Source organism: Myxine glutinosa, chromosome 1 (assembly GCF_964187855.1).
Source record: "Myxine glutinosa chromosome 1, kmMyxGlut1.1, whole genome shotgun sequence".
NCBI classification, from domain to species: domain Eukaryota; kingdom Metazoa; phylum Chordata; class Myxini; order Myxiniformes; family Myxinidae; genus Myxine; species Myxine glutinosa.
Genome location: NC_136261.1, coordinates 79,819,638 through 79,838,509, shown reverse-complemented (window position 1 = coordinate 79,838,509; position 18,872 = coordinate 79,819,638). Strand labels below are relative to the sequence as shown.

General features: G+C 44.8%; 1 protein-coding gene across 5 annotated transcripts in view; it reads left to right on the top strand.

The window, feature by feature from the left end:
- LOC137425531 (uncharacterized) overlaps positions 1–18,872 on the top strand; it is a 578,290-nt gene that overhangs the window by 542,840 nt on the left and 16,578 nt on the right. For all 5 annotated transcript variants that reach the window (XM_078773845.1, XM_078773842.1, XM_068114071.2 and 2 more), the window contains 3 exons: positions 8,965–9,116; positions 18,312–18,378; positions 18,477–18,574. In XM_078773845.1, coding sequence (XP_078629971.1) covers positions 8,965–9,116; positions 18,312–18,378; positions 18,477–18,574 — 317 coding nt within the window. The remainder of the gene's footprint in view (positions 1–8,964; positions 9,117–18,311; positions 18,379–18,476; positions 18,575–18,872) is intronic.

Genomic DNA, 18,872 nt, shown 5'->3' with positions numbered 1-18,872 from the left:
ACTTCTCGATTGAGATTACCTCCAGCAATGACAAGTTTCCTTTCTTGAGGAATTCTCTCTGGGGCTTTTTCCTCTATGTACTTGCTCTAAAGGTGAATGAGGGCTGCTTTGTTCTGTCCTGACTTGAGAACCCACCTGTAGTTGGGAACTTGTCTGTTTCCCATGATACTGTGAGAGGGACCATCAGCACCTATGTCTCCACGTCGCTGACGTTCTTTGCCTTTGATACTTCAACTCACGTCATAACGGTCAAACACCAACACTAGTATCTCAATATCAAGGTCAGGATTTCTGTACAGTGTGGTCAACGTTTTGACTACTATTTCTCCCAGGTCATCAAAGGTTTTTAATTGTGATTCATTCACTCCTTGGACAAAGCTCATGCCATCAATGATGTATGATGTTGGGGTGTGACCCTTGGATTTCAGTTCAGCTTCTTGGGGAACGTTTTCCTCCAGCTTGTGTGCTAGATCTGATTGTGTGGCTTTTCTCATGGTTCCATCATCATGGAGCAGTGCAGATGGAAATGGGGTCAACTCAAATGACAAACCCATCCTCATATCAATGTCTCGATGTTATGCAACTGATAGTAAGTGACGGAATAGTTCCTCCGGATCAAGGACTATTTTCCTCTCCTTGTCAAAAGTCAATACCTTCTTCATGCTCGCAAAGGTCACCGTAGCTTTGGGAATAGTATCCCAAAAGCTCTTGGCTTCTCCATCCATTAGCCGTTCAGTGATGACGTTGTCGACGATGGTCTTTCCTCTTTCTGGAATGGATGTCTTTGATTCCTCATCAGCTTTGGTCGCAATCTGCCCATTGGTAATGTTGATTAGCTCCTTAGGGATGCTGTCAAAATCGAAGGGGTTCTGGTGCAGTGGATCATGATGTAAGCTTTTATGGTGGTCACATCTGACTTGTTCCTTGAGATCCTTGATAGGCTAAGCTCCTCATGTACATTCCCTTCTGACGTGTTTTCAAAGAGTTGCCGGAAGGTCTCTACGTACTCTCCGGACACATGACGTGTTTGTGGCCAACTCAACAGAGCAGCCTTCCTCAGGGTGAAGCCGATTACACCACCAGTACCCTTTGCCTCACTGTTGATGGTCTTCTCCAGGGCTTGGTCAGTTGGGACACAATTGAACTTTGTCTTGTTGGATCGGCGCACAACGAAACCTCCTCTCACTAAAAACTGGTGCATCTCAGGTTGCTTGGTCTCCATTTGTCTCATCTCTGAAACATACACTGGTGTGTATCTGGCATTGTTTGTTTGCCCAGCCAAATGGAAGTAAGGAACTGTCTCCATCACTGAATCAAGGTGAGGTTGGAAGTCTGCTTCTTTGTCTGCCCTGAGAAGCCCAAGTAGCAAGTCCCCTGCCTCCAGAAAACTGGTTCAATACTTGAAAGTTCCAGAATGTCCCTTTCCAAATGACTAAAACTGTCTGAGTGTATGTATCAAATGTGAGATCTTGCTCTCCAGTAGCTGACAAATTGCAGAACATCGAGATTGGTTGTTCGCTTGGATACTGGTTTGGAGGTTATTGGCAAGCATGTGGACTTCATCATCAATCCAAGGCAGACCATTTTTGTTGGCATGGGATTCTGCTGCAGATAAAAGTAGGTGCATCATTGCTTCATGGGCCACCTTCACCCCATGAATGCCTCTTGCATAATGCTTACTTTGCAACATCAGCTGAGCTGTAGCAGTGGCATAGACACCGGATGAAGTTTGGATATCAACGAAGCCACCATCCCCATAAAGCTTTCCAATGCTACCGAGGAAGCTCTTTATGAGATGCATTCCCCCCAGCCTCATTGTTACACTGTCGTGTAATTCAGGCTTCGTCCAGATTATCTGCTGTGCCTTACTGTAGATGGCAAGGTCGGCAGTCACCAGAATATGAGGCTGGCCCAGGGATTTAGCAATATAAATCAATTGTAATATGACAGTGTACACAGTTGAGAAGTCCGATGGTGGAGCGCTGATGAAAGGAAGGTATCTCACAATGGCAAAAGGGATTTCTGACTGCGATACCATTGCATTGAACCCTGACCATGCTGGTAGTGAGGTCACACCATCAATATTGCTGCAGATTTTCCATACCAAATCACGCACCTCTGCCTGCCTGTGGGAATTAACTTCCTATACAGTGAAGATGGAGTCTTCTGCACCACACTTAGGTTCAGGTCGTTTATGCGGTTTGTTGAAGATTGAGAACGAGTCCTCCAAATACTGACAAGTATCCAGTGCCTTTTTCTGTGACCTAGGGAAGCCAGGCATTATGTCACTGGGCAAAGTTATTTGGTACTAGCAGAAGTACCCGGCATTGCCGGGCGGGGAGGGGAGGGGAGGGGGGAGGGGAGGGGAGGGGAGAAGAGGGGAGGAGGGGAGAAGAGGGGGAGGTGGAGAAGAGGGGGAGGGGGAGAGGGGAGAAGAGGGGGGATGGGGAGGGGGAGGGTGAGGGTGAGGGATGGTAGGGGGAGGGATGGGAGGGGGAGGGGCGAGGGGGAGGGTGAGGGATGGGAGGGGTGAGGGTGAGGGATGGGAGGGGGAGGGGGGCAGGGGGGGAGGTGGAGGGAGGGGGATGGGGGAGGGGAGAAGGGGTAGGGTGGAGGGGAAGGGAGGGGGAGGACGGACGGGGGAGGGGCAGTCAACAATGACGTTGCAGTTCTCATGGTCGGAGAGCAGCACAACAATCGCGACATCGTCCTGCATCTTCGAAAGAGCACGAAGCGGATTTTGCCTTTTGGAGACTCACCGATCCTGTGACCCATGTCCTCCAGTACCGGCGTTGCCGGGCGGGGGAAGGGAGACCCGCACATTCCCAACCCGTACATTCACCCTCTCGACTCAAGCTCGTATTCGATTCGTATTCGAAATCGAAAGGGGAAATCCTTCGTATTCGAATTCGTAAACACGGAATATGAATTAAAATTTAATTCATATCGCACAAAACACGGTCGCATAAAGGTGAAAAAACGCAATGGCTTTTCGCCCTGAATTACGTGCAAACGTGTGACGTGTGACGGGATGGAACATCACGTGATCGCTCTGAGTGAATCAGCGAGCTGCTCGCACTGGCTGAGATTAGCGGGTACTTCGCTGAAATGCGCTGAGGTAAATATGAATAAAAATATGGATCTCGTCAAATATTGTTTCGGCCATGTTCGTCCCAGGCTCAATGGCCATGTCTATGCCAAATATCAAGCACGTGAGCCTCTCCGTTTCGGAGTCTATCGGTAACATTACACACACACACACAAACTGTGTTTTATATATATAGATAGCACAGCTGCCATGGAGTGGCTGGTAGATATTCTGTCAAGTGTTTCTTCGTTCTGGTCAAAATTATCGATTGCAACATCTACAATGGAGTTGATGTCATCTTTTTTCTACTTGACAATACATCGAAGAATGTACGTGCCCTCATGGTGTTGGTCTTCCTCTGCCACTGATGTCAGAAACGTCTAACCTCATCATAGGGAATGGAATAGCCCAGTTCATGGAGTGCCTCAATAAGTTGCCGACTTCAGAATTTGTGGTGTATTTGGATACCTAGACCAAAGCTGATGTGGGTGGCAATGTTATGACTCAGACCAATGATGTTGTGACAGATTGCTAATGCTTTTAAAAGATTATCTTTGGCACATCCATCAGTAAAGCACATGGCATTTCCAAATGCTGTCTGTGAGGTACACCAAGTAACGAACTCAATCAATGGCGCAGGGACAAATGGGACACATTTCTCCATTTGTATTTCCCCACTGGAGGGATAGAAATCTGAGATGAATGATACATTAGCTATATTCCTGCGCACCACACCTGCAGCTGGGTGTAGTTTCATTGAATCACTAAGATCACATTCATAACCAGCAAATTCAAGATTACTATCGTCAGACTTCTTGAGCTGCAGGTTATTTACTCTATTCAGGGCATCACCTAATGAAAGTTCCTTGGAATAATCCAGGTCAGATTTGCCAGACTGTGATATGAAAATCAACCTATCTCCAAACTGTCCCTTCAACTTGTCTTTCAGTTTCCATGATTTATATGAATCTGGGTCAGGAACACCTATAGTGTGCAAAATCTCAACAAACCTGGAGTTCAACTCGGATAGATATATTACCGGTTTCATACCAGAAAATATGGAAACCTCAAGTTCTTCACAGAATATCTTGAATCCTTTTTCCACTGGGTCCTCTGACTTTTCACGTTTAATGCTTGTCCTTGCTGCTTGAATGTTGCGTCTACTGATATACCCACCATAGCAGGAATGATGATATTTTGCATTAAATGCGAACAGATCAGGATGTGCTAACATCCTGAGTGCCATCTTTTCATCAAGTCTTTCTGCGGCTGCCCGAAGCAAATTTTCACGTGTTGACTTTCCTGTACCAGTTGAAATCGGCGTTAACTTTTCAATGTGTCTGTAGGACTTGCCGCAAACAAAACACTGACTCCTGATATTGAAGTTTGAAGTGTCAGCTCGAAGAAGTCTCTTGCGTGAATCTGGATCTTGATTCTGGCTTGTTGATGGTGAAGGCTCAGATTCTCGTCTACTGGAAGCAAATTACACATTGAGTTTCGCTGTGTACGATGATCTGCAGATTCTATGAAATGCTATTTTAACATTACCTGCGAAGATGTCATCTCGACTAGGGTCATCTCGTCTCACTCTCGACTAGTCTTTCATGAACGGCATATTGCCGGACTTGTGCAGCATCTAAGAGCGTGCGGATACCATTTTATTTTGGGTCCTTGGTGGCTTTTTTTCAGTAAGTGGATGGTTACATGTGACACAATTGCTTGCTTTAATTCTCTTCTTTGGAGATTCATATTCTTCTTCCATTATTGTTTCAGCACCTAAAAAGATGATGAAATACAATATAATACCCAGCACAACTACATAACAGGAGAAATGCATCATCAAAGTACATAAAAACAGAAATGCAAGCCAAAGTTGTATAATGAGACAATCGATTTTAATAAGTCACAAAATGATGAAATGTGTGTAACCGCAGTGTTTTGTTATTTTGGAAAGAAAAGGTTCAAGTCATGGTAATTGTTACAACTTTATTCCAAGTCTTATTTTTCTAGAAAGTAGACAACAGCGACACAATTTGAAGTCAACATCCACATTGGTATACCCTTTAACAGCTAATCAGCAAGGAAACTGACAAAAAAATCTGAAAAGGGCCAAAATGTAATTTTTGGGGTATGGCCAACCCCCTGATAAAAATGCAGCCCCTAAACAGCCACAGAATACTTCTACATAGATTTTTCGACAGGAAAACAGCAGTATATGTGGCTTAATTGTGATTTCTCCTCACTAGAATAAAACAATTTGAAGGTTCATGGAGGTACTATTTTCAGGTTAGTTTAGGGCAGAAAAGTGATAAAAGGAACATGCTGTGCAGCTATTTTGCAAAGTACATCATTTCTGGAAACTAGAGAGCCTAAGCTTCAATTTGATACCACTTTCCACTTGTTATACCACTTTCCACGTGCCACGGGTGCAGGTAATCAGTTGTAATGAAGACACTGATGACATCATCATGAACATATCTTATTCCCCATAGGCAGAGGTATGTCCATTTTTAGAGCTTCTTGCCGCTGGTCTAAAAATATTGTGAAGACTAAAAGGAAAACCGCTGAAATGATGCTCACTTTGTTGGCGGCTGTTTGGCCTGTCTTTATGGGATGCGGAGAATCCGACCCTTTTCACTCTGCTTAATAACACTGGTTCTGGCTCCAGCAATAATACAAGAAAGTCTCATTTTCCAGCGAAAACGCTGCAGATGCTTTTGATGCAGAGCAGGCCAATTCAGCTTCCACTTCTCCATGAGGATGTGAAACACAATTTTTTTCCGCCATCTTTCCTTTCTCCATATCTTCAGTGACAATGAGGATCCAGGTATTGCCTGCTGCCTGAACACGATCCATCATGCATATCTGTTTTCCTCCATGAAATCGCTGAGCTCTGCGCAAGTGCAGACCAGTGTTTGGAAGAATTGTTAACATGTCGTGTTCCATTCATGTGCATCCTTTTTTTCTGCATCACAAATTTTTTTTCTTGTATGTGAGGTCAAGGGTTGTGGATGAGCTCTATGCTGGAACAAAGAATGGATTGGGATGCAACAGAACAAAGAAACAGTAGAAAGAGGGGGTAAACACCAACAGCAGGGTAGGACAAAATAGAGGGAAATTTGGACTAATAGGGGAATTGGGGAGGAAAGAGGAGTATGGGAGCATGCATGGTGTGGACAGAATTACATGGATGGAGAAGAAAACTTTCAGGAAAGGTGGTCTTGGGAAGGTAGGTGGAGTGGGGGTGTGAGGGGAGTGGGAGGTTGACGACGGTATAAATATCATGGTTTTGGATGGTGGGGTGGGGGGGGGGGGTAATCTGAGGTGGTGGTGAGCAGCTGCCTTGAAGACCTGGATGGAAGAATGAGATTGAAGGGAATGTGGAAGTGGCTGGCTGCAGAAAAGAGGAACGAATGAGTGGAGGAGAGCAGTGACCCCAGATTTTGGGAGTTTCAGCCGAAGTTGCTGGCGGACTGTGTGAGCCTTGCAGAAACCCAATGAGGACAAATCATGGAAAGAACAGAAGGTGAAAAACTAGATAGGAGGCGATAGAAGACAAAGAGACCACTGACCCGTCTCCAATGGGAAAGTGATAGGCCCATAGACTCAGCTTCATTGCGGGAGATTATAATGATCTTGAAGGCCTTGTTTTCCACGGCGTCAAGCTGAGCAAGGTGTGAGGCAGGGGTGCCAGATTAATAAGATTGAACAAGAATTTGGATGTCTTATTCACTGCACCTTTCTGGCACGACCGCATTCTTGTTAACATGCTGCCATTATTTCGGTTTAAGAAACGGAACAAAATAGTGAGAAACTTGATATTTACCAAACACATTGTTAAACTTGATGGTATTCACAGAATAATTACCCTGCACAGTCAACTTGGTGCGAGCCAACTCTTCTGTTTTTTAACGTTTTGTTTTTTTTCTTTGATTCAATATGGCTGCCAGTCCACGTGAGCGATGACATCATAAATTTATATTGTCTCATATAATTGTTGCATAGATAACGCTCAATAAATTTCAAACTGATCAGACTAAGCATTGCCCCTGTCGAATTATGACGTCATAATTACGGTACCAATGACGTCATCATTAACAACAGTGGTTTTGGAGATATAGAGGTGCAACTTTTTCGGTTTTTCCAAGATGGCACCTGTACCACATGACCTAAGACGTCATCATTATCATTAAAATATTATACAGGAGGAGGCGCTCCTATGGTGAAAATTTCGTGTCCATCAGACCAACAGTTGGTGAGAAAAAAAATTCATAATGATCGGATAGGTGTTGTACTTGTCGAATTATGACGTCATAACGAACGCACCGATGACATCATCATTAACATATCTGATTCCCCATGCGGAGTAGTCAACAATGAGCCAGGTCTCAATTTTTTCCATTGAGTGGCTTCAGAGATATAGAGATACGAAGTTTTTCCAAGATGGCACCTGTACTAAATGACCTATGATGTCATAATTATCATTGCAATATTCTACAGGAGGAGTCGCTCATATTCTGAAAATCTGGTGTCCATCAGACTAACAGTTGTAGAGGAATTTTTTTTTTTTTAATACTGATCATATCAAGTGTTGTACTTGTCCAATTATGATGTCATAATGAAGGCATCAATGACATCATCATCAACATGTGTTATTCCCCACGGGGAGTACTTGACAGTGAGCCATGTTTCAATTTTTTCCATGTAGCGGTTTCGGAGATATAGAGGTGCAACTTTTTTGGATTTTTTTCCAAGATGGCCCCTGTACCATGTGACCTATGATGTCATAATTGTCAATTTTAAAAATTCTACAAGAGGAGCCACTCATATTCTGAAATTTCGTGTCCATCGGACTAACTCTTGCAGAGGAATTTTTTTTCCGTACTGATCAGATCAAGCGTTGTACTTGTCGAATTATGACATCATAATGAAGACACTTATGACATCATCATGAACATATCTTATTCCCCATAGGGAGTACTTGACGATGAGCCATGTTTATTTTTTTTTCCATTGAGTGGTTTGGGAGATATAGAGGTGTAACTTTTTCCCAAGATGACGTCCGTACCATGTGACCTGTATATATGAATGATCGTTTTAAGGCCATTTTCGCCGCTAGAGCGGGGGTTAGCCTTGCGGGCCCCATGACAATCATGGTTCCCTGTTTGAGGCAATGTTTTTATGGCCCGATGCCCTTCCTGACGCCAACCCTTGGTCACGCTCTTACGATGCGCAGGGATATGGTGTACCTATTCTAAACCGGGGTACACACCGGGATCATTCATCCCAGCAAGCTGGTACTCAATTTGCCGACCTCGGAAGGATGACAGGCTGAGTCAACCCCCTGGCGTTAATTCAGCGATCGACCGGGATTCGAACCGAGGATCCTAGGATCCCAAGCCAGCACCCTGACCGCGAAGCCAACACCAATACCATGTGACCTATGACGTCATAATTATGAATAAAAAAAACTATACAGGCGGAGACACTCCTATGGTAAAATTTCGTGTCAATCGGACCAACAGTTGCCGAGAAAATGAATTTTTAAAATGCAGACATGTACGCCACACGTACGCACGTATGCAACCAAATGCCTAACCCTGCTTTTCGCTTCGCGAGCGCAGGGTAATAACGAGTATATGCGTACTTTTGCCTTCAGGTACACCTTTTACTTCAGTTGAAAGCAGAGTGGCACAATTTTTGGGTTGATCCTTGCGTATTCACTGGTTGTTGAATGAGAGTTGTATGTTGCCGCTGCTGCACATGGACATGGGATGTTATCCACCGATCCATGAGCAAGACTTTTTTTTCCTTTATATCAGCAGTCTTATGTTCTAAAAGCATGCAGTTCTCACAATGTGATTTGTTTGCTGAAGGATTTTCATCAGACCCATTTGGAGGCGATCCCTTCAAAGATTCTGATCCATTTTCCACTGCTGACCCGAGTGACGACATCTTCAAGACATTTGCTTCTGGTAGTGAAGACCCTTTTGCCACAGCTGTTGCAAATGCTGTCAGTCCACCTCAGGTTTGCATCTCTCTCTCTCTCTCTCTCTCTCTCCCTCTCTCTCTCTCTCTCTCTCTCTCTCTCTGTGTCTCTCGCTCTCTCTGTCTCTCGCTCTCTCGCTCTCTCGCTCTCTCGCTCTCTCTCACATTAGCTTCTAAGCTTATATGCTTCGATAATATCATTATTATTCTTTATTACATTACTGTACTTTGGTTTTTACGTGGGATATGTGGTTTTGCAATCGTCTGTGGTGTGTGGTGTGTGTGTGTTTGTGTGTGTGAAGAGGTGACCCCATTACAACAACAACATGCATTTTAAGGCCATTTTCCCTGCTAGAGCGGGGTTTAGACTTGCGGTCCCCATGACAATCTTCTCCATCTTGCCCTATTTTCTGCATCTCTCCTTGTTAACCCCCTTGCCCGCATTTCTTCTTCCACCATCTTTAGCCAAGTCTTTCTCGGTCTTCCCCGTCCTCTACTTCCTTCTACATTCATTTCCATCACTCTTCTCAACCAGTCACTTTCATCCTTCCTTCCTTTGTCCATCCACATACCTCACCAAAGGCTCCCAACAGACTATCTTTCATTGACATCCAACCACTTTCAAGCTCAACCACATCATCCTCTACCCTACTCAGCCTCTCTTTTATAGTGTAGCAGCATAGCAAACCTGTTGTGCATTTTGTGATACAAGCACCAAATTTGGCACAAATGTACATTAATATGTTGCGAACATTTTCAGATATTGGGCCACTTGAAATTCTCTCTTTATGTCCGTCATATTGGATTTCAAAATGGCCGCCACTTGAAATCTACATTTGCTATTATCTCTGGACGTAATGCAGCTATTGACTTGATTCTGGTATCTAAATGTATGTTTTTGGGGGCAAGGAATCCAATGGTACCAATTTCAACTTAATATTATCTATCACAGTCTGTTATATAATTTTATTTGGAAATTATCTAGGCAAATATTGGATTCAACACAATACTTTGAAAAGAATGTCTTAGTTCTGTAAATGTCTTAGGTATAATACTGACATGCTACATGGTCTAGTATTTGAGGCTAGGTGTACTGGTATCTGAGGCTAGGTATATACCGGTACGGTACTGAAGATACGTGTACATAAACAGTGTCATGTTAACAAGTTCAGCATTGCCACAAGTACATGTATGTTGTTGACTCATCGTCATGTGCAGTCCCCTTCACACACACAGAGGGCTGTGCACTGAAGGGCAGCCTTTTTGCACTTGCAGCGCCTCACACACCCTTTCTTGCACTTGCAAGAAACCAGCTCAATGCAGCTGTGAGCTGCCTCAGTTAGCCTGGTCCAGTAAGGTGTGTACTGTCCTTCTCCAGTCCTTGACCAACCCCAGTTGGTTGGTGGAGGGAGCTCTGGTGCTGGCAGCAGTATCTGACCCCACACATGTCCACCTTGATACACTGCCCTCTTGACATGTTCCTCCAGAGCTGCCTTCGTTGGAGGGATGAGCTGCACATTGTTCTTCCTTGCGAAGAGTTTCCTCCTGGCCTTGTCAATGTCTGTGCATTTGCTGGTTCGATCATACAACAGGATCACGAACCTCTCGATGATGCGCATTGCATCGTCTGGTATGTCACGAGGTGCAGAGGACAGCAGCAGCAGCGCCTCAGTGAGTTCTGGCAGTACCGTCCAGACTGCCCACGCAGTGTTCTTGCCATGTCTATGAAAACTAGACACAGTGTCGCATCCAGTTAGAGCGTGGAACATTGGCAGTGCACGAGCCTTCTCTCGTCCCAATCCAGCTGCTATTTCGTGTGCTGCTAGGTATCGGAAACTCTGGCCTGTTCCGAATGCCAGCCACAGTTTGTCTTCTGGTTGCAACTCCTGTGCCAGGGACACTGCCAGCACCACAACATCGGTGTCTACAGTCCGGATGAGTATTGCATGGTGTCCATGCTGGACTGCGTGAGATGCATGCAGCAACATCCGACTGTCAGCCTCTTCATGGTTACATGGGGCGAGTGAGGTCAGATCTGGCAGTAGTGGCTTGCTGAGCACTGCCTCTCCATCAGTAATGATGAGTTGCTTGTCCTCCTGGTCAAACCATTCCATGAGAGCTGCTGATAGGAACCTGAACAGCTCGGTCTTGTTGCTGTCCACTCGTAGGAAGTTCTGCCAGTTTCCTGGTATGGCTGCGGCAGCCACCACACGTCTCCGCACACCTTGTCCCCGCTTTGCACGTGTACTACCTTTCAGTGAATCAGCAAGGTAAGTATCCCAGACCAGATCCAGGCGTGACACTGTTTGCAGCTTCGTGGACATATATGGGATGAAGATCTGTTGTGCATACTCTTCAAAGGTCTTTGATGCAGCCGGCTTCAGCATCTGGACGATGGCTGCTCCATCAAGCACAATACAGGTCGTGACAGGAGTCTCTGTCTTTGCGTCGGAGACTTCTTCCAAGCATGTGAGGAAATCACTCTTGGTACCAGTGCAGAGGCTTCCACCATCAGACAATGCAGGAGGACATGCCTGATTCTCGTGACAAAAGAACTCCTCAAGGTTTCCATCCCTCGTCTGGCAGCCAATGTACAGGCGTGCGAAGAGTTCACGGTCATTCTTGATGGAGGCGAGCTGTTGCTGACCTTTGCTCTGGCTTCTTGGAGTGGAAGTGCTGAACACCTTCAGCTTGTTATGAGGAATGGGTGCGTCCACTGCCTTTGTTCTGGACTGATAGAGCTGGACAAGGTCAGCCAATCTGAATACTGGTGCCGTCTCCTCATCTTGTCTGGTTTCTTCAATGTAGAGGACGAGTTCAGCGAAGACAACTGCCGACATTGCTCGCTCTTGTTTTGTGTCCTGTGATCCTGTTGACTGGGCCTTTCTTGTGCGATTGTAAAGTCCTATCAAGCACCGTGGGTGATACTGGGCGTCCAACGCTATCATGTCCCCACCACTGAGACGGCCCAGCAGTTCTGTATCACCAAGAAGGGTTGTACAGGCACACACCCGTTTGTCCATTTGGAATGTTGCAGCTTTCCGAAGACTGTCAGCCCCAGCAGGTTGTTCACAGAAGAAACAATTTTCTGGGACCTTCTTCTCTGTACTCGATGAGCGTGAATGTAACCTGGTGCGTTTGCATGCAGCTTGTTCCTCATCGCTCTCACATTCTTTCTTGAGTGCTCTCTTTTGTGCTCTCTGCAGTTTGGTGTTGTTGTACTGGAGCCTGCATGTCTGATGATATTTTGCACCGTGTGCAACCATCGCAGCTTCAATGCCATGACCATCATCGAGTCTTTCCAGGTGAAATGATCCTGGAAGCTCTCCAAGTTCACTGAATTTGACCAAGTTCTCTGCGAGTGAACTGTACCCACTCCCAATGTCTTTTCTCTTTGATTGGTCAGGTTTGGTCAGTGTCTCCGTCTTGTCCTCTTGACATATAAGGCATAACTTCCAGTCAGTTGTGGTGAGGTGCTGTGATGTTGATGGTGAAGTTCGCTCAACATCAGCTAGTCTGAAGCTCTTGGACATGGTGGAACTGTCTTCTGAATCTGCAACGATACAATGATATAATGTTAACATTTGTTATATATAATAGAGGGGTTTCCTCCGCCATACTAATGGAGAGGAGGATAATTCCTCTATATCGTAGAGCATTTAGCTTGGCACACTTAGGGAATTAGTTTTGTGAGATTATGCCGGAATTAAATTTTCACCCATACCGGAGGCAAGAAGAGAAATAAAATCACATGAGATTCTTTAGTTAAAAAATATTCCCAAATTTATTGAATATTTACAAAACATTTGAATTCATAAATTCTTACAATATTTACACAGCCAAGATTTAAATATAAATCAGTCTAAACTCTTATTAGATTGGACAGTACATTTTCCAGACATACCCCGTTCTGTTAATTACAGCCTTCGTGTTAAATTCAGAACATGTCAAAACTGTCAGTGTGGAATACACACTTCACTCAAAATACTACTTTATATAAAACATTTCTAATTTAAAGCCTTATAGTAAGAATTTCAGATAAACCCCAAAAAAGTAAGACCAGGTTGGCTATTAGACAACCTGCCTCTGTCGTGCCCACCAGACAAGTGGTTTTAGCCAGCACACATGTGTATCAGGTAAGCTTGTGCTGAGTACATCATACCTGAACAACTCAGTGAGGCAGAACACAGCAGTGCACACCAGGGTGACCCCTTCAGTGCATAAACCAATTAACCTGTCCACTGCAGGGCATATAGAAATGAAGTTATTTTCTGCATATAATAATAATATAAGTTCAGTTCTATATAACAATTTCTGTTATCACCACTACCACTACAACTACCACTACTACAAGCTTTGTCTGGAATTTTGTGGACTAACAGACAAACAGACATACAGACAAGCTGGGATCAAAACATTACCTCCTTCCACCATTGAGTGTAGAGGTAAACATCATGGAAATTATATCATGCCCTAGATTTAATTCATGCTTACCCGTGTATTTGCTTCACTGGTTCACAAGGTCTTTTGCATACATGTAATTCAGACTCTCGTCTTCATTGCTGACCACACAATGTTGTCTAGCTGAGCCCAGATTGTATGTAATTAACTCATTTATGTGGAGTCACAAGGTGATTTAAACACAGCCACACACAAAGAACACAGTTGATGTGGGTCAACACATGCAGCCTGTCTACTCTTTTATTTGGGTCAGGGCTGTGATTAAAGACATGTAGTGGAGTCATGTTTGTAAACATTGTTAAAGACATGCTACAGTGCATTGTTAAGGAAACAAGACAGATGGAAGCCTATACAAGAAATTTCTGTACTCTAGAAACACAAAAGATGGCTTAAAGGGTCTAGGAAAAGGGGATTATGCATGTTTGGTATTTATTGACAATATGAATGTAATGTTACATAAAATATGCATATGAAAAACACAAATGAATGGGTCACTTTGTTTCCTAATGGGATATGAATTTATATTTTAGACTGCCAGTATATATGAGCTTGTCTGAGTTGTTACTAGTGATTTAGTATAGTTTATTTATTTATTTATATTTACAGAACTAAGACATTCTTTTCAAAGTATTGTGTTGAATCCAATATTTGCCTAGATAATTTCCAAATAAAATTATATAACAGACTGTGATAGATAATATTAAGTTGAAATTGGTACCATTGGATTCCTTGCCCCCAAAAACATACATTTAGATACCAGAATCAAGTCAATAGCTGCATTACGTCCAGAGATAATAGCAAATGTAGATTTCAAGTGGCGGCCAATTTGAAATCCAATATGGCGGACATAAAGAGAGAATTTCAAGTGGCCCAATATCTGAAAATGTTCGCAACATATTAATGTACATTTGTGCCAAATTTGGTGCTTGTATCACAAAATGCACAATTCTTTTGAATATTTGGGCTAAGCCGCCCCACTATTTAATGCCTCCCTTACTGTCACCTCTTTCAACCTCCACACCTTCATTCTCGGTTGGTACTTCACCCGCCGAGCTCTCCTCGCACCTTTCACCCTTATGTCGCAGACAACCAAGTGGTGCTGTGAAACAGCCTCCTCCCCCGGGATCACCTTTGTGTCCCGGAGGTGCCCCCTATCTCGCCTACGCACCATCAGGTAGTCAACGGTTGTCGTCGACCCACCTGACGTGTATGTAACAAGCTTATTATCCTCTTTCTGGAACTGAGTATTACAAATCAACAAATCAGCTCCATCAGCAAACTCCAAAATCCTTTCACCTTCTCCATTTCTCACACCATATCCGTAACCCCCATGAACTCCCTCAAAACCATCCATACTCCTTCCCACATGTCCATTTAGGTCGCCTCCTACCACAACAACTTCCTCATCTTTCACGTTTTCCATCAGCTTCTCTATCGCACACCAGAACTTGTCCTTCTCTTCATCGCTCCGACCGACCTGCGGAGCATATCCCGAGATGACGTTCACCAAGAGCTTTCCAATCATCATTTTCACCATCATCAACCGATCACTCACTCTAGTCACACTCACCACACTGTCTACAAACTCCTCAGAAAACAGGACACCAACACCATTCACGCCCTCCAGGCACCCTTGCCACACAAACTTGTATTTCTGTCCCTGCCTACCTTTCACCATTCTCACACCACTCCCCTTCCATCTCGTCTCTTGCACACAACATATGTCCACTCTTCTTCTGACCAATACTTCCACTACTTCTCCTGATCTCCCTATCATTGTCCCTACATTCCATGTCCCAAACCTCAGAAACCGATCTCCACTTCGGGCTGTACCCTGCCCATATGTAGTTGTAATTGTCATGGTTCTCTTTTTGAGGCAATGTTTTTATGGCCGGATGCCCTTCCTGACGCCAACCCTCTTAGTCGCCTCTTACGACACGCAGGGATACGGTGTACCTATTCTAATCCAGGGTAGACACTGGGAAACGTTTATAACATGGAAATTCTGGGGGGGGGGGGGGGGGGGGGAATCACGGCTGTGGGGGCCCATCAGCACCACGCCACGCCGGCCCGGTCAGCACCACGCCACGTCGGCCCAGACAGCACCATGCCACGTCGGCCCGGTCAGCACCACACCACACCACGTCGGCCCGGTGAGCACCACACCACGTCGGCCCGGTGAGCACCACACCACGTCGGCCCGGTGAACACCACACCACGTCGGCCCGGTCAGCACCACACCACAGCCCGGTCAGCACCACACCATGGCGGCCCGGTCAGCACCACACCACGGCGGTCCGGTCAGCACCACACCACGGCAGCTCGGTCAGCACCACACCACGTCGGCCCGGTCAGCACCACACTACGTCGGCCCGGGCAGCACCACACCACGTCGGCCCGGGCAGCACCACACCACGGCGGCCCGGTCAGCAACACACCACATCGGCCCGGTCAGCACCACACCACGTTTGCCCGGTCAGCACCACGGCGGCCCGGTCAGCACCACACCCTTGGAAAGGACTTCGATGCACGTCGGCCCGGTCGGCCCAGAGCCTGGCGCGAAGTCCAAGGACATCAGCACGTCATCCGAAAACATCTCCGGTTGGTGCGAACCACTCAGTCAATGGCGCGAACCAGGTCCCGACACGCCCTTGCTCGCTTCGCCCCAATGAAGGCCTCGCTGGGTGTTCTCCAAACAGGAGCAAAATCGCCCAAGCTGCGCTGGATTTCGGCAGCGGAAGCCTTGGTCGCTCGGCCCCGATGAAGGCCTCGCTGGGGGTTATCCAAACAGGGGCAAAATCGCCCAAGCTGCGCTGGATTTCGGCGGCGGAAAGCAGCCACGACGCGACGATATTCGGTCGGCTGTAATGCGAACACCACGGCGGCCTGGTCAGCACCACACCCTTGGAAAGGACTTCGATGCCTCAGCCAACACCTCTTCCACCGCGGCCTGATACCGGCCCACCACGTACACTCGCCCCATGAAAGCTGCTCCCGATGTTGTGCTCGCACTTGCAGTTTCTCGACGTCCTTCGAAAATTCTCTTCATGACCCGCTCGCTTTTATGAGGCCATTATCCGGCCAAGGATCTTGGCTCGGATGTCCGTGACTTCGCAAAACATCGATAGTGTAAGCAAATCGAGGTGGAGCCAGAAGAGCAAGCAGCCGGCTCAGGTGACCCCATTAACCATTAATTAATCAACCATTGATTAATTGTCGATGTTATGTCATCACAACTGAGGTTGTGGATCTACTGATGTACCATCTATTGATGTGGATCCATGATCGAGGTTGTGGATCCGCCGTTTGGAGAGGTCCTGGGCTGAAAGGATTGAAACCTCGAGGAAGAACGGTGCCCAGCTGATGATCCATGCAGTCGGGAAACTGGTTAATTGCTTACAGGTTAAGGTTCTTGCTTTAGGTAAGGGAAACTATGTTTTGAGGTTTACAATTTAAATAATGTTTAATATGGGATGTCATGAAATTAACATCATTTACAGCAATCCTTTAAATTATTTATATTTAAGTTTCGGAACAACCGGACAAATTTCGGAACATTGAGTACCAGTTCACTGGTAATTCCTTGTTTGTCGTAAAAGGCGACAAAAAGGGTTGGCGGCAGGAAGGGCATCCGGCCGTAAAACATTGCTTCAAAAAGGGGACCGAAAAACAACAACAACCACGGTGCCCGAAAAAGGCCAACCCCCGCTTGCGGGGAAAAATGGCCTCTAAAGGTGGTTTTTTTTTCGGTTTTCTTTTTTTGGAACAACCAATACTATACAATTAATTAAATGCATTTTAAAATAAGAATTGAATAAGAGAAATAAGAATTGAAAATCATAAGAGATAGAATTGTGAGGAACAGAAATAAAAAACAAGGTGTGTGTGTGTGTGTGTGTGTGTGTGTGTGTGTGTGTGTGTGTGTGTGTGTGTGTGTGTGTGTGTGTGTGTGTGTGTGTGTGTGTGTGTGTGTGTGTGTGTGTGTGTGTGTGTGTGTGTGTGTGTGTGTGTGTGTGTCTCTCGTTGGTTGGTATCTCCATATGCAGGTACCATAAGGTGGAACGTAGCCCTCCCACGTGTCAAAGTATCCACCTTCATGTGCGTGGTGTGTGTATGTGTCTGTCTGTCTGTCCAGGCCGTAACCATTTGAGCTCTTGTCATCAATTTTTCACCAAAGCTTTATTATGATAATACGTAAAAGGCAAATTAGTACTTTTTTCAAAAGGTCAAAATGGCAAAGGGTTCAGCATCACCTAAAATCATCAATTTTCATCCAATTGACCTGAAATTTAAATTTATCATTCGAGTTTTGTCATCAAATTTTCAACAAAGCTTTACTATGATAATAGGGAGAAGGCAAATGAATAATTTGGTCCAAAGGTCAGCGTCATATAAAATCGTCAATTTTCATCCGATTGACCTGAAATTATAAGAATTTGCATATTGGGTCACTGAATTGGTTCACTAATCAAAAGCTAGAAGCGGATTTTTTTTTAGATCTGAAGCTAAAATGTTAAGTCTGCATAAATCATCAATTTTCATTTTGTATTTTTTTTTTAAACTGGTTTCCTTATTTTGAGCATACGGAAGAAGAAGACGTCTGAATACAAACAGATGCGGACGGGCTTTGCATTTTCAGATGCTCTCTAGTTTTTTTTTGTTTTGTTTTTTTGCTGATAAGAATATTTTGCTGGCTCTTTACTTTGAAATGCTTAATTTATTGATCACGTGATTTGGCAATGTTTCCTGATTCGCTCTTTATGATGTTCTTCAGATTGATCCCTTCAAGAATGCTGATCCATTTTCTCCAGGAGGAACTGTAATCGCTACAAGCACCTTGAGTGAGTTGTGCTACATTAACTTTATTCCTGTCAAGCTGCACAAGACTGATGCTTGTTTCAATATTGTCAGTTTAAAAAAAATAATCAATAATTGTCAGTTTCAGCACAGGACCCTTTTGCAGAAGTGGATGGTTTTGGCACCAGTTCGTTTGGTGGAGGTTTTGCAGATTTCAGTCAAATGGACGAGAAGGAAAAGGCAAGTGCAGAAAATGCAGATAATTTACTGTGCCTTCAGCGAGTATTCACACCCCTTGACCGTTCCCCATTTTGTGGTGTTCCAGCCTGAATTTAAAATCTATTAGATTGCAGGTTTTTTGTCACTGATCTACACATAATACACCATAATGTTAAAGTGGAACCTTTTTTTTTTGGAATTTTTTACAAAATAATTAAAAATGAAACACAGAAATATCTAATTTACATAAGTATTCAGCCCTCTGAAGTCAATACTTTGTAGATGCGCCTTTGGCAGCGATTACAGCTTTGAGTCTTCT